This window comes from Cebus imitator, unplaced genomic scaffold, assembly GCF_001604975.1.
Source record: "Cebus imitator isolate Cc_AM_T3 unplaced genomic scaffold, Cebus_imitator-1.0 Scaffold92, whole genome shotgun sequence".
Lineage (NCBI taxonomy): Eukaryota > Metazoa > Chordata > Mammalia > Primates > Cebidae > Cebus > Cebus imitator.
In genome coordinates, this window is record NW_016107407.1 from 6,866,624 (window position 1) to 6,882,944 (window position 16,321).

At 48.5% G+C, this 16,321-nt stretch overlaps 1 protein-coding gene across 1 annotated transcript in view; it reads left to right on the top strand.

Moving 5' to 3' along the window:
- Nucleotides 1–16,321, top strand: part of SVIL (supervillin) — a 117,563-nt gene that overhangs the window by 58,024 nt on the left and 43,218 nt on the right. The window contains 2 exon segments of the mRNA XM_037740950.1: nt 1,276–1,402; nt 13,119–13,266. Of these exon segments, the coding sequence (XP_037596878.1) occupies nt 1,276–1,402; nt 13,119–13,266 (275 nt within the window).

The following is a 16,321-nucleotide window of genomic DNA, read 5'->3' on the forward strand; positions in this document are numbered from 1 at the left end:
CACGTGGATCACAAGGTCGGGAGTTCGAGATGAGCCTGGCCAATACGGCAAAACCATGTCTCTACTAAAAATACAAAAAATAGCTGGGCATGGTAGCATGCGCCTGTAGTCCCAGCTAATTGGGAGGCTGAGGCAGGAGAATTGCTTGAACCCAGGAGGTGGAGGTTGCAGTAGGTGAAGATCATGCCACTGCACTCTAGCCTGGGCAACAGAGTGCGACTCTGTCTCAAAAATAAAAATAAAATAAAAAATACACATTTATGGATTATGCATCAGTGATATTTAGAAGACCTGGCCCATCAGGTCCAGCACAGAGGGAAAGGGCTCTAGACATTTGTTTTTTCCCTCATCTTTAAATTGTTTGAGCATCAGCTCAGATCAATTTAATGATCACCACCTTTTTTTTTTACCTTTGATCTTTTCTATGTTTGTTTGTCCAATGCAAATGCCTAAGATGTCTTCAATCATGTCAATACAGTTAGCCAAAACAGCCTCACGTTTGTGAAAAATAACCTTTCAGCAACCCAGTGTTCAAGCAGCAGCTTCCTATCAAGTTGCATGTCATTGAACTAAAGTAGGTTAGGTAACAACCTCAGTTAATTAGATTCTTTTTTGGTGTATAGCATTCCCTGAGGAAAGTTAAAGTGATAATTTTTTTAAAATGGGTTTGTAGAAAATTGTTTCTGTCTAAAGAAGACGGATAAGAAAGATAATATTCATTTATAGGAAAATTGAACATCAAATTTTGATGTTCATCAAAACATTTTTTGAACATCAGAAAATGAACATCAAAATTTACCTCTAATTGAAAGGGATGATATTAAGAGATGGTGGGTGCTTCACGGCGTCTGTTTTAAGCCCACGTCTTCATTGTTCTCTGTAACACAGCTTTAGCCCTTTAATGTTATTTCACCGAGTGACCAGAAGGCGTCGCTAGAAGACATTTTTCTCTGGGGTCGGTTCTCTTGCTCTCGGCCCCAAAACAAGGGAAAAACAGACATTCCTTGGCTGGGATGTTGGTGCATCTTTTATCTAGCAAGTCAGACTTCGGCTCTGTGTTTCAATCAGCCGTAAAATCTTCAGGGCCATCTTACAGAAGGGACTTTATTATTTTTCCAGACCTGCTGTCTTCAGAATACATGAAATTCAAAATGTTAAAATGAGGTGGCTGTGGTCATGTCTTGGCCAAAGGCTTCTCACTTATTGAGATTATGGCTCTATCACAAGGAAGAGCTTGGTGCTGAACTCTCTGTGGCTGGCATGTTTCCCTCCTAGATTGGCACTGTTGAAGAAGAGCGGAGAGGAAGACTGGAGAAACAGACTCAGCAGGAGGCAGGAGAGCGGGAAGGCGCCGGCCAGCAGCCTGCACACCCAGGAAGGGGGGCGGTCCCTCATCAAGAAGGTAACGTTCCCCATGTTAGGAAAGCATTGGAACTAACGTCACTCCTGGAAGTGCATCAGAGAGACACGCATGTGCCACCTAATTCCTGCTCTGTGAAGCATTTGTGCGTTTTTGCCCTTAGGATACACACTGAGGGTCTGTCACAGAGCACCTGAAACTGGGCAGGAGGCTGAGCCTTGAGATGCTTTAGAAGTGGGGTCAGCGACACATACACACGGTGTCAGTAAGCAACTGCCTGAAGGTTAAAGTGTGTACTTTTTCTTCACTTTAAAACCTTCTTCAATGAAGTCTGGCTTTAGAACATTATTAAAGCCTTTATAATGACAAAAATGGAATTCACCACTAATATCTTTAAGTTGCATGTAAAATATGGACTTGGGTTTCCTATGCAGAGATTTTTAAACCTAAGTATAAAAAGTAAGGACATAATTGTGGTTCATGGGTATTTAGTTCATCATTTTAAGCGTGTTTCATGAGTAGCTATGCCTTTTATTGAGAATGTACAGTACTGTATGTTATAAATTGAAACAAAATTAAGTCATGCGTGGTGATCCATGCTAGCAAGCATTTCGTATGCGTAAGTATTGGTGAGCTGTTAAATCACAGATGTGATCATGACCAGCTTTTGACAGGCAGTGTGCACTTTCGTAACTGACAGTGCTTACTTGTTGGCTGGCCCTACAGCTGCAAATGCCCCTCCTGGCTGGAGGCGAAACGGTGCACCCGTGACGCGCTCCCTGGCCACTTTCTAGGCCCAGAAGTCTTCAAGTAGAAAAGAAAGAGTGCTTTCAGCCAGCTGATCCCCAGGCCCCTGTTAGCTCGAAAATAAGTTAAACTTCTGTGGAAGGACGAGGTGATGAGCGTGACTTTCATGCATTAAGAAACTGACATGCAAATGAGGTGTGCACATAAAGTGTGAGTCAGGAGTTCTGGCGCTATTTCCTCTGATAATTCTGTGTCTTCATAGGCTACATTGGAATCACAATTTGAATTCTCTTCTTTGAGAAATACATGGTGTTAAAGATGATATAACTAAAGACATTTAACCTCAGCCATTTGTAAAGTTCTCAAATACAACTAGAAAGTATGTGCATATTTTCCACCCACCATGTGAAACTCACATTTCAAAAAGGAGATCCTGAAGTGAAAGAAAACTGCATCTGTGAAATAATGTATCCCCACCCCCCACAAACTTTATTTAAAAGAGTCTTGAAATCATTGCTTCAAAAACGACTTTAACACGTTCCCCATAAGCAAACCTGCCGTTCCCCATAAGCAAACCTGCCGTTCCCCATAAGCAAACCTGCCGTTCCCCATAAGTAAACCTGCCGTTCCCCATAAGCAAACCTGCCGACTACTGTGTCCTGGCACTAAGCAGCACCTGGCCCCGGGGCCATCATTTTGGAAGGTGCAGAGACTCCCCCGTTCGTCAAGAGCTGGGAGTCCCAGAGAGCCAGGTGGAAATTTAAATGAAGCCGAAAAGCACAAAGCAGGAGAGGTTCCTGGTAAATAGGAACAGACTATTCACCTATTCAGACTATTCAAATGGGTACACTATCCACTTAGAAGAACGGAGGGTCACCTTAGGTGTGGAAGCCAGAACTCCCTCTCTTCCTCAGTGGCCTGGTTGCCTTGGCTGGAGAAAATGAGCTCTTTGAAGTTAAAATAAGGTCTATTTGAGGCCTCTGTAGCCCACACTGGGCAATCTCAGGTTCTGCTGAGGTCAGGTGTTTCTCAGGCGGCCTCTGGCAACCCCTAGTTTGTTCCTTCCCAAGGGCTGGCAGTGTTTTCAGTCCCCCGCTGGCTGTGCTCAAATGTGGTCGGTGAGTCGCCTTCAACCTGGTCTGTCTTAAGGGAGTCCCCACATAGCTGAGGGGCTGCCCTGCCCACTGCTTGCGGGTGTCTGAGTGCTGCCTTGGAGAAGGACAGACAGTCATGTCACGCGGGGCCTGAACATGGGCGCTTGCTGCAGGGAGTAGCTCCTGCCTTGCTGATGGAGAGGCACCCAGGAGAGCAGTGCTGGGACCTTCCATCCGCAGCACCAAGGGCAGAAAGGAGCCAGCGTACGGTCAGCTCGGCACGCCAGTCACGGCTGCTGTGTTCCTGTTGTGTGCTGAGAGCCTGCTGCCGCGAGTGTGCGGTGTGTGGAAACGCAGAAGGGGCAGGAAAGAGGGGACTCCACACGTTCCTTCCATTGCACCCATGAGAATACATGCAGGGTGGCAGTCAGTGCTGTCCTATAAAAATAGAAAGTGTGCCACATAGGTCATTTTGAAATGTTCTCAGTGTCACATTAAAAAATACATTAAAGGCTGGGCATGGTGGCTCATGCCTATAATCCCAGCACTTTGGGAGGCCGAGGCAAGGGGATCACGGGGTCAGGAGATCGAGACCATCCTGCCTAACATGGTGAAACTCTATCTCTACTAAAAATACAAAGATTAGCTGGACGTGGTGGCAGGCACCCGTAATCCCAGCTACTCGGGAGGCTGAGGCAGGAGAATCGTTTGAACCCAGGTGGCGGAAGTTGCATTGAGCCGAGATCGTGCCACTGCGCTGCAGCCGAGGGACAGAGGGAGACTCCGTCTCAAAAAAAATAATACATTATAGGATGCCTTAAAAAATCTATACCTGTTTTGTCTCTGTCAGTGGATTAGTCTCAAAAGAAAACATTTGAGGTGCCCCAGCCAGCATCTCATTTTCGGTCTTTTGTGTAAAGATTTACTTTGGGGCCAAGCACAGTGGCCATGCCTGGAATCCCAACACTGGGAGGCAGAGGTAAGAGGATCGCTCAATCCCAGGAGTTCAAGACCAGCCTGGGGAACATGGTAAAACCCCATGTTTACCCTACAAAAATTAGCCAGGTGTGCACATGTGGTCCCAGCCACTTGGGAGGCTGATGCAGGAGGATGGCTTGAGCCCCGGAAGTTGAGGCTGCAGTGAGCAGTATTTGTGTCACTACACCCCAGTCCGGGTGACAAAGCAAGACCCTGTCTCAAACAAAAACAAAATTCGGGGCCTGTGAGTAGATATTAAGCTAGAGTTTTCATTTCTGTACTAAAAGTTCCCACACATCTCAGGAAATGGAAGACTCATCAGCGATTCCTTTTTTCCCCATTTCACTCCCAAAAATGAAGACTGATGATCTAGAGCTAAAGAGCACTGATTGTTACCTGGCTGTCTCTGTCGTTTCCTGTGAAAAACTGTGGGTATTCTCCTTCTCTCCCCCACTTTTCTTTCTTTCTCTTCCTTGCGTCCCTTCGTATCTTTCTCCTGTTCTTGGTTTAGCCTGGCCCAGGCTAACCTGACTGAAACGTGGGTTCCTCTCACAGCATATTATACTTAGTCTAAAGGTGTTCGGCTGTTTGGCTTGTGGATTTGGCCTGGTCTGCACCGTGTGGTTTGTGTGCACTTGAGCATGGCTTATGTACGGTTTCCTCCAGAGCCACCCATTCCACCAGAGAGAGAGAAATGAAACGAAGCAAAGTCTCAAGGAAGTGGCTGGGCAGGAGTCTCTGTTGCAATTAGCTTTCAGTTATGTATTTATTTTCACCAAATAATTATTTTCCATTTCTGCTTATTCCGCATTAAGGCATACACGGTGACTCCTGTCTGTTGTGAAGGTAGCCATCCAGCAAATCAGACCTTTTCCAAGAAGCGAAAACCCTTCCTAGACTTGTGCGTTAAAAGCCTGTGTCTGTTTCTGAGTTCCAGGTGGGAACTGGATATCCGACTGTGCTTCAGGAGCTGTGAGGTCGGTGTCTCCAGCTCAGATCTAACAGCCCCAGAGCAAGTGCCGGAAATTTCAAGAAAAGTGAATCTGGCACATCCATATTGTCAGTATCTGCTGTCATTGAAATTCCAGATCACAATCCAGGAGAATTTAGAGAATGAAGTCACTTTAGAGGCTGGGAGGGAGAGAAAGGCTGAGGGAGCTCCAGATGATGGTGATTCTGCGGTGAGGGAATGAGGTGGCCTGAGGTTCAGTCACCGCCTGGTGTGCGCACGTGCATGCTGCCCTTGAACCCGGCACGAAGTCCTTCCCGGTGATTGCGACGCCCTGACAAGGCTCTTCCCTTCCAACACCCCGCAACGTTTCCTGTTTGTTTCAACCTGTAGGAAGAAGGAGGAGTTGCGGATGATAGTGCCATTTCTAACCTGCTTTGGGTAAGCCTGACTCTAACACAGGTGTCCTCTAGATGGTGGCTGGAGTCACACGTCGCGTGGGTGATTCTCATCCTGGGTGCTCCTTCGGGCGCCCTCCCTGTGCTCCATCTCCAGACCAGACGCAGCCTTTGTCTGCAGTGGAGAGCTGAGCCCACGCCCTTAAATTATTTTTTTGATCATGTAACGAAAATACTTTAAAGAAGGTGATATTTTCTGTTAAATGTTAAAACTGTCAATGAAAGTCATCGTTCCCTCTCTGCAACTGACAATCGTCTATAAATTAACTCATTTAATTACTGCACAAAGCTGACTCAGGTGCAGTTACCTCGAGTGTGTGGATTTATTTTAGCATTAGCACTTACGGGAGGACTCTCTTGAAAAAACTGAAATTGCAGCCAGCGAATTAACATTCTGTTAGAAAAATCATTGTTTTGTCTCTCCCTCCCCCACGTCCCTGCCCGGCCCGGCTCTGATAAATCTCCTCCTTTCACCTTTAATCCTCTTGCTCTGCTCTGTAGGAACCTGTACATGCTTCTACTTACTCTCCTGCTATTCCTGCTGCCCATAAATACCTGTGTTTTGTGTCGATTAATCAGGTGAGGAAAAGCCGCTCGTCTTAAGCCTCGATGCAATTTCTGAGCAGCAGGGGAAGAACTTCTGTTTAATTTGGGGAAATAACTTATTTGCTGCATTTCACTGTGAGAGAGAGGGGTGTGTGTGTGTGTTGGTACAATTGTGTGTGGTCCATGAGAATGTGTATCTATGAGTGTGTTTCTGAGTGTGTATATCTGTGTGTCTGTATGAATGTGTATCTGTGAGTGCAAGTGTGTGTCTGTATAAGTATCTATGAGTGTATTTCTGAGTGTGTATACGAGAGTGTGTCTGTATGAGTGTGTGTGTGTATCTGTGAGTGTATCTATGAGTGTGTGTATGAGTGTGTATCTGTGAGAGTGCATGTGTGTGTGTGTGTGTGTATCTATGAGTGCATTTCTGGGTGTGTATCTGCGAGAGTGTGTGTCTGTATGTGTGTGGGTATCTGTAAGAGTGTGTGTGTGTGTGTGTGTGTGTGTGTGTGCGCGCACCTGCATATGTGTGTATTTAATTGGTTCTTCATATATTTAGGGTCAGTCACACACACACTGATCCTCGTGCAGATTTTCAGGTGGGCTTGGTGGTATTAATTCACCTCATAGTCATGAAGCTGGTTTAAGAGGAGAGTGTCCCCTCAGCCTCCACGCTTTCCACCCCGAGTCAGGAGCCCAGGAGATGCGCCAGTGTCCATGGCTCCGGCTCAGTGAGGCTGTTGTCCTGCTCAGGTCACAGAGGAGGAGGATATGGTGGAAGACGTTTGGGGTGTGGAGGGACAGGGAGACCCAGCGAGGGGAGGCCCCTCCAGTGGCCCTACTAAAGCAGCAGGAGGAGCTGGTTCCAATGGCCCTATTAAAACGAGAGAGCACAGCCCCTCCCCCTTCCCTCCATCCTCGCTGTAGCCGCCCTGAACCCCATGCTGGAGGGCAGACGGGGCTGAGCCACTCTGCTGGTGAATACATGGAAATAGGAAGGGCTGGTTTTTTATTTCCTCGTGGGATGTTCTTGGTGTCAAAACAGCTTCGCTTTTCTGTGAATGCCAGGTTCCCACCTCCTCCCTGTGGGGCTTTGCCCATCACTTCCCCTCTAGGGTCTCTGTCCCCGCCCTCTAGGGCCTCTGTCCCCACCATCTAGGGCCTCTGTCCCCGCCCTCTAGGGCCTCTGCCCCCTCCCTCTAGGGTCTCTGCCCCCTCCCTCTAGGGTCTCTGTCCCCTCCCTCTAGGGCCTCTGTCCCCTCCTCTAGGGCCTCTGTCCCCTCCCTCTAGGGTCTCTGTCCCCTCCCTCTAGGCCCTCTGTCCCCTCCCTCTAGGGCCCCTGTCCCCGCCCTCTAGGGCCCCTGTCCCCTCCCTCTAGGGCCCCTGTCCCCGCCCTCTTAGGGCCCCTGTCCCCGCCCTCTTAGGGCCCCTGTCCCCTCCCTCTAGGGCCTCTGTCCCCTCCCTCTAGGGCCTCTGTCCCCTCCTCTAGGCCCTCAGTCCCCCCCTCTAGGGCCTCCGTCCCCGCCCTCTAGGGCCTCCGTCCCCGCCCTCTAGGGCCTCCGTCCCCGCCCTCTAGGGCCTCCGTCCCCTCCCTCTAGGGCCTCCGTCCCCTCCTCTAGGCCCTCCGTCCCCTCCCTCTAGGGTCTCCGTCCCCGCCCTCTAGGGCCTCCGTCCCCTCCTCTAGGCCCTCTGTCCCCGCCCTCTAGGGCCCCTGTCCCCGCCCTCTAGGGCCCCTGTCCCCGCCCTCTTAGGGCCCCTGTCCCCTCCCTCTAGGGCCCCTGTCCCCTCCCTCTAGGGCCTCTGTCCCCGCCCTCTTAGGGCCCCTGTCCCTGCCCTCTAGGGCCCCTGTCCCCTCCCTCTGGGGACTCTGTCCCCGCCCTCTGGGTCCCTTGTCCCTTCCCTCTAGGGCCTCTGTCCCCTCCCTCTAGGGCCTCTGTCCCCTCCCTCTAGGGTCTCTGTCCCCGCCCTCTTAGGGCCCCTGTCCCTTCCCTCTAGGGCCCCTGTCCCCTCCCTCTGGGGCCCCTGTCCCCTCCCTCTGGGGTCTCTGTCCCTGCCCTCTGGGTCCCCTGTCCCTTCCCTCTAGGGCCTCTGTCCCCTCCCTGTAGGGCCCCGTCCCCTCCCTCTGGGGCCTCTGTGCCCTCCTTTGTAGGGCCTCTGTCCCCTCCCTCTAAGCCCTCTGCCTCTTTCTCTTAGGGCTTCTTTTCCCTCCCTCCAGGGCCTGTCTCCTCAGCAGGCCTGGGGCTTTCTTAGTTCTCAGGTGGCCTCTGACAGTGTCTCGATGGGCGTGCTCCGGCAGCAGCAGCAGTTGTTGAGTGACAGGCTCAGGGATTCACATGAGAAACTGACAGAGAAGGTGTCTGGGGTCCCCCATCATCATCTCTTGCCTCTTCACAAATGGCAACTCCCCACTTCTTCTCCCTGGGCGGCCTTTCCCGCGCTCCCCTAGTTCATTTCCTCATTTCCCCGAAGCTGGAAACGCTGGTTGTAAGAGCCCAGGCCCCACGTACCCAGCCAGTGTCCACCCCGAGAAAGAGGCTGAAATCTGGAGCAAACTTCCCATCCCAACACAAAGTGGGGAAATGAGCTTCTGTTTCTTTGAAATAAATCAATGTTAAACTTTAAAGGAAAAGATATTGAAATCTTTAGGTGTATCCAGTCAGCCCTTCATCTCTTCTGGTTCTGCGTCCAAGGATTCAACCAACTAGGGATACTTGGGAATAAAAACAATAAAAAAGAACAATACAACAATTAAAAAATTAAAAACCAATACAGTAGAACAGCTATTTCCATCATGTTTACCTTGTGTCAGGTATCATAAGTAATCAGGAAATGATTTAAAGTGTATGAGGGGATGTGCACAGGCTGTATGCAAATCCTACACCCTTTCGTGTCAGGGACTTGAGCATCTGTGGATTTTGGTATCTGTGGGAGGTCCTGGAACCAGCACCCCACAGTCACTGAGGAACAACTGGATATGTTTTTATTTTTTTTATTTTTTGAGACGGAGTTTCGCTCTTGTTACCCAGGCTGGAGTGCAATGGCGCCATCTCAGCTCACCACAACCTCCGCCTCCTGGGTTCAAGAAATTCTCCTGCCTCAGCCTCCCTAGTAGCTGGGACTACAGGCGCGTGCCACCACCACGCCCAGCTAATTTTTGTATTTTTAGTAAAGACAGGGTTTCACCTTGTTGACCAGGATGGTCTCGATCTCTTGACCTCGTGATCCACCCGCCTCAGTCTCCCAAAGTGCTGGGATTATAGGCTTGAGCCAGCATGCCCGGCCGCTGGATGTGTTTTTTAGAATAATTTATTTTTTTGGAGCAGTTATGGTTCACAGCAGAAAATACAGAGTTCCTACATCACCCCAGCCCTCCACACACAGCCTCCCTGACCACCAACACCCCTCTCCAGGGTGACACATTTGCTACCAGTGATGAACCTATGTTGACATATCATTATCCCCAAAGTTCATAGATGATGTTAAAATTGACTCTTGGTGTGGTCCATTCTCTCGGCTTTGACAAATGTATACACATGTCTACCATTACAGTATCGTACGGAACCGTTTCCCTGCCTGAAGATCCCCTGTTCTCCGCCTGTTCGTCCCTCTCACTGCCAGTCCTTGGCAACCTCTGTTTTTTTTTACTGTCTCATAGTTTTGCCTTTTCCAGAATATCAGAGTTAGACTCATACAGTATGTAGCCTTTTCACATTGGCTTCTTTCATTTATGCATTTAAGATTCCTCTGTGTCTTTTAAAATTTTTATTTATTATTATTATTGAGATGGAGTCTTACTGTGTCACCCAGACTGGAGTGCAGTGACACAATCTTGGCTCACTGCAACCTCTGCCTCCCCAGTTCAAGCAATTCTTCTGCCTCAGCCTCCTGAGTAGCTGGGATTACAAGCTTTTTTTTTTTTTTTTTTTTTTGTATTTTTACAAAATAAACATGGGGTTTCGCCATGTTGGCCAGGCTGGTCTCGAACTCCTGACCTCAAGTGATCCGCCCACTTCAGCCTCCCACAGTGTTGGGATTACAGATGTGAGCCTCTTCCATGTCTTTTTATGACTTGAAAGCTTTTTTCTTTGTAGTGCTGAATAACATTTCAGTATCTGAATATGCCACAGTTTATTCATCCGCTTGAGGACAGCTTGGTTGCTCCCAAGTGTTGGCAGTTATGAAAAACGTGTTATAAGCATCCACAGGCAGGCTTTTGTTTAAACATAAGTTTTCAGCTCAATTGAGTGTCAAGGAGCATGATCACGGTATGACACAATAAGAGCATGTTTCGTTTTGTAAGCAACCTCCAAACTGTCCTAAAAAGTGGGCGTACCATTTTGCATTGCCATCAGCCCTCTCTCTCTGCTTCTCTCCACATTCATGGGCTCTACCTTTGAAAGAATGAAGGACAGATGGGGTGGGTTTCTGTTCAGATTCTTCCCCAACTCCCTCTTACTATCCCAGCCAATCCTAAACATTTGCCAGGTAAACCAGGAATAGTGACACAATACTTACTACTGTATATATTTTCCCACCCCAACCAGGTGCGGGGAGTTTGGAAACATTGTGCTCCTCTGCCTTTCAATATCCCGGCACATACTTCCTAAAGTCCAAGATGTTTCCTCCCATAACCACAATACGGGGGTCAAGATGAGGAAGTTAATGTGGATACAAAGTTTATCTAATCCACATTCACCTTAAAATTGTGTCCAGTAATGCCCTTTGTAGCTTGTGGCCCCCACTCCATCTAGGATTCAAGCCAGGATCGTGCATTGCCTTTGGTTACCATCTGTCTTTAGGAAAGTGTTTTAACCGAATTTAAATTGGCAGGGACCTCAAAATCACCTCTGGCTATGAGGGCTTTATAGAAGAATCCTTTGAAAGAAAGATTCCTCACTTAGATGCTGGAGACGTCCACGTTCATGGCTTAAACCAAATGGTCCCAGTGCAGACCTGGTTTTGTGCTGCCGAAAGAAGGGAAGGCCCCTCTCCTCTGTCAACCCCCACCATTCCGGGGCATTAAGAAGATGAACGGTGCCAGCCTCCGCCCTCTTCCTGTCGCTCCTGAATCAGGAAGTTCCCTCCCATGGGGCAGGGCAGGGAAGTGGTGGCCAATGGGGTGGAAAGGCCTGGGGAAGAGTCTCTGGATGGCTTCGCTCGGGGCTCTCCGAGTCCTCCCTGTGTCAGCGCCAGGCCATAGGATCATGCCGATCCACGGTGATATCTTAGTCGAGGAAGACGCCTTAGGAAGGCAGAGAAGCTGGGGACCTGCTGGAGAAAGTGCGGATGCTCAGATGTGGTTTGAAAGCGGATGCACCAGGCCGGGCGCGGTGGCTCAGGCCTGTAATCCCAGCACTTGGGGAGGCTGAGCCGGGCGGATCATGAGGTCAAGAGATCGAGACCATCCTGGCCAACATGGTGAAACCCCGTCTCTACTAAAAATACAAAAATCAGCCAGGCGTGGTAGCGCACGCCTGTAGTCCCAGCTGCTTGGGAGGCTGAGGCGGGAGAATCGCTTGAACCCAGGAGGCGTAGGTTGCGGTGAGCTGAGATCGAGTCACTGCCCTCCAGCCTGGCGACAGAGGGAGACTCTGTGTCAAGAAAGAAAGAAAGAGAGAGAGAGAGAGAGAAAAGAAAGAAAGAGAAAGAAAGAAGGAAAGAAAGAGAAAGAAAGAAGGAAAGAAGGAAAGGAAGGAAAGAGAGAGAGAGAGAGAGAGAGAGAGAGAAAGAGAGAAAGAAAAAAAGAAAGAAAGAAAGAAAGAAAGAGGATGCGCAAGCAGCAGGGGCTTTCCTTGGGGAAAGCCACAGGGCAGGGCCCGGAGCCACCACTGCCCCCAGAGCCCCTCCCAGAGGAGCCCTGGGGCAACTGCCAGGGACTTGCCTCCTGCTGGGGAGGGGGCGCCTGTCTGCCCTTCCTTCCTGGCCTTAGCTCCGCAGCTCCTGTGCTTTGTGCCTTGCAACAGACAGGGGTCTTGGGGTGCAGAGAGGGGTGGCTTGAAGGCGGAGGGAAAGCGGACTCCGCCGCCAGCGTGTGAGGACCTCCTGCCCTGGTACCGCCCGGGACCACCACCCACACTCTCCTCCCAGCACAGCCACTCAGTGCCTCGTCCTCTGCCTCCGTCCCTGTCCCTCCCTCCCTCCTCAGCCCCCCTCCCCGTCCCAGGCCTGTCCTCTGCCCCGTCTCCCCATCCCAGGCCTGTCCTGAGCCCTTGCTCCTTTCCTGAGGCCCCTGAGTCCCCTGTAGCTTCTTCCCCTTCCCCTCGTCCACGTCCCCAACCGCAAGCATCGCCAATGGCTTGGACATGAAGAGCAGTATCCCCAGAACATCAGTTAGAAACTGTCGAAAGCATTTTAAGTAGAAATGTTATTGTGTGTGTGTAGGTCACGTGCACAGCATAGTTCGTCCTCAACATCAGATGTCTCACGGCTGAAAGCTTCTTCCGTGGGCTCCCCTGGTGGCCTCCCTGCCCGCAGAACATCCTGGCTGCAGGAAAAAGCAAGCAACGTCCCAGAAAGCCTCCTAACCAGCCTCCCTGCCTCTAACTGGCTGTGTTAGAGGATAAAGTTTTCTACATCAGTCCTTTTATTTGTGAATATATAGAGATAAAACTCTCCCAGTTAACCGAGTTTAAATAGATGGGTCAAGACGGAGAAGCTTTAAAACCCTGTAGAGTCCAGGGCATGAAAACAATGCATTTTTAATTGTTCGTGTTTACAAAGGATCGTTTTGCTGCTCCAGTGCCCCAAACCAGTGTTACAGGACAGAGGTTTTCATCTAAAGTTTCAGTATCGCCAGCAGTGATCTCCAACCCAGCGTGGACGTAAGGAAGCCCAGCCCATTTCAGAGAGAACGTTTCTGAACATCTCTGGAGAATAAGCTTACTCCTCTTTGCCTGCCTGCTTTTTTCACATGAAATGCTGCAGGCTGAGATCCACACAGCTGTCACTTCTCTCTCCTGATTTCTCTTCTCTACATTTATGAACAGCGGGTCACAGAAAGTCGAGAGAGCCAAATGACTATTGAGGAGCGGAAGCAGCTCATCACTGTGAGGGAGGAGGCCTGGAAGACGAGAGGCAGAGGAGCGGCCAACGACTCCACCCAGTTCACCGTGGCTGGCAGGATGGTGAAGAAAGGTCAGCGTGTGTGCACACGTGTGTGTGTGTGTGTGCGTGTGTGTGTGGCATGTACACAATGCACACACAAGATCACACTCACCCATGGAAGGCATGGTGGTACCTGATAGCTCAATTTAAAAGAAGAAACCATGGTCTTTTTAAGTTTTTTTTTTTTTTTTTTTTTTTTTTTTTTTTTTTTTTTTTTTTTTTTTTTTTTTTTTTTTTGGTGACTGGGATTCTGTTTAAGATACAGGATCTTGCTCTGTTGTCTAGGCTGGAGTGCAATGGCTCAATTGTGGCTCCCTGCAGCCTGGAACTCATGGGCTGAAGCAATCTTCCCACGTCAGCTTCTCTAATAGCTGGGACTATAGGTGTGCAACACCATGCCTGGCTTTTTAAACATTTTTATGTAGAATGGGATGTCACTGTGTTGCCCAGGCTGGTCTGCAACTCTTGGGCTTAAGTGATCCTCCCATCTCGGCCTCCTAAGCAGCTGAGACTACAGGTGTGAGACACCATGCCCCGCCTTCTTTTAAAATTTTTAAACTTACTGACATTCTGTCAATGTTTTCTGTGTAGGTTCTGTGAGATAGTCCTACTTTTCCTCATAAATAGTATCATCTTCTTTTAACTTTATATGATTCTTAGAAATATTTGAAGGTCATATAAGAGTGCCACATAATTATTTTGTGTGTGTGTGTGTGTGTGTGTGTGTTTGTATTTTTTGTTTGTTTCTTTGAGACAGAGTTTTGCTTTTGTCGCCCAGGCTGGAGTACAATGGTATGATCTTGGCTCACTACAACCTCCACCTCCCGGGTTCAAGTGATTGTCGTGCTTCAGCCTCCCAGGTAGATGGGATTACAGGCACCTGCCACCGTGCCTGGCTAATTTTTCATATTTTTAGTAGAGACGGAGTTTCACCATGTGGGCCAGGCTGGTCTTGAACTCCTGACCTCAGGTGATCCACCTGCCTTGGCTTCCCAAAGTGCTGGGGTGTCGGGGGGACGCAGTCTCACTCTGTCTCCCAGGCTGGAGTGCAGTGGCAGGATCCTGGCTCACTGCAACCTCTGCCTTTTGGGTTCAAGCAATTCTGCCTCAGCCTCTCGAGTAGCTGGGATTATAGGTATGCACGACCACGCCCAACTAATTTTTGCATTTTTAGTAGAAACGGGATTTCACCATGTTTGCCAGGCTGGTCTCGAACTCCTGACCTCAGGAGATCCACCCACCTCAGCCTCCCAAAGTGCTGGGATTACAGGCATGAGCCACCAAGCCCTACCCATAATTACTTTTCCATTTTCTTGTGACCTGGAAACCACATACCCTAAGTCAGCCTTTGGAAATAAAGAAGTTTATTCCCTCTTCCTTTTAGGTTAATTCCTAGGTCCCTCTCCATCAAACCTGATTTCTCTGACTGACCAAAGCCAATTCCGGATATGCTATAATAGATCTCTAAAAAATGTCATCAGTTCCAAGGCAGTGGGATGTCCCTGCTGCAGTCCCCTGCTGCTGAGGTCTTGGAACTGACTTGATGCCTGTATTCAAACATTTATGAAGCTGACTTACACATCACATGGTTAGTAAAGTCTGGAGAGCTTTGAGGCTTCATAGGAGTGTTTGGTGCTTTATGTCTTATCCTGCAGAAAATCATTAAAATTTGGTGTGCCTTTGTCACCTCTATGCACATACCATCATTTTCTAAGCTATTATTTAAAAGCGGATTTCCCAACTTAGTGGTGTATGTTTTCACATTCACTTGGCCTTAACATCTTGTCATCAAATTTATAGGCTTAGCTTTCCTTTTTATCCGAACCTTTAGGGATCCACACTTTTATGAAGAGCACCACTCATAGGTACATAATAAATGTTTGCACAGGAAGGGAAGGAGCAAGGGATAGGAAATCCCTGAATTGTGATTAACTAAAAACTTAGCAGGGAATTCTTTCTAACAAATCTCTTCTTACCTCATCTTGGAATTGTGAAAAGATAACTTACTCTCAGAATGAGGTATCATTTGCCAATTTTCTTCACCGGGTCACAGAAGTGGATAATCATGTTTAAACTCCTTTAACACGAGCCCCAGCCCTTCTTTAACAGAAGCACATCCTTAGGCGCAGAGTGTCTGAGTAGAACTGGAGCTGAGAACTTGAACCAGACCTCAGTTTTTCCAACTTCTAGCCCAGACTTTTACCTTGATTACTTTCTGCTTTGGTTTTTTATTTTTCCCCTTCCATCTTAAAAAACCTAATTTATTTGTAAGTGGGTTCTTACTACCAAATACCACTGCCCTTGTCCACATTGACATCAGAGGAAATAGATTTGCTCTTACTCAGGTTTGGAGAAGGAATCATTTCCGTTTCCCGCTGGACGAGTTTGCTTTCACATTTTCCTGAATATATCAGGGATCTTTATTTAATAGGTGCTATATGGCTCACTCAGGAAATTATCTTCTTATATTTTATGATTAATGAAAAAACTATATCCTGTATTTCTAATATTTGCCGTCACCTCCTGGGTTACATGTTTCGCTTGAGTCATTAGCTGTTTCTGATTTGTAGTGATATGGCATCCGATGTACATTCACTGCAGGATAAAATAACCCCCTGCACAACAGCCAGGCTTCCTATCGCCCAGGACCATCAGCGAACCAGAAGTGACGCCTCTCGGTGCATTGCCAGGAGGCATCCAGGACCTGACCTTCATTCTCTCACCCCAGAAACCGCTCTTCTTCCGCTAGCCTCGTTAGGACTTGCCCCCTTTTGTGTATTCCTCCATTCTGTGTAACAGTTAGCATTTCCCAAGATTCCTGTGGTATTCTCGGATTCTCCTGGAAGCCAAGTACTCCAACTACACCTGGAGTAAGAGAGATGTGAAAATGTTCCCAAAGACAGTAGGTGACTGATTGTTGCACCTGGAATTCATTGAGAAGAGCTATGTGGGAGATCTTTGTTTTGTTTTAACATTTTGTAATTTGCATCTCCATGCCCTGAGCCATTTCTTCCCTAAGGATCCTTACCTCTAGCTGGGAGAAGAGCTCTTTTGAGCAGTGCCACTGCCTGAACGGCCAGCAGGG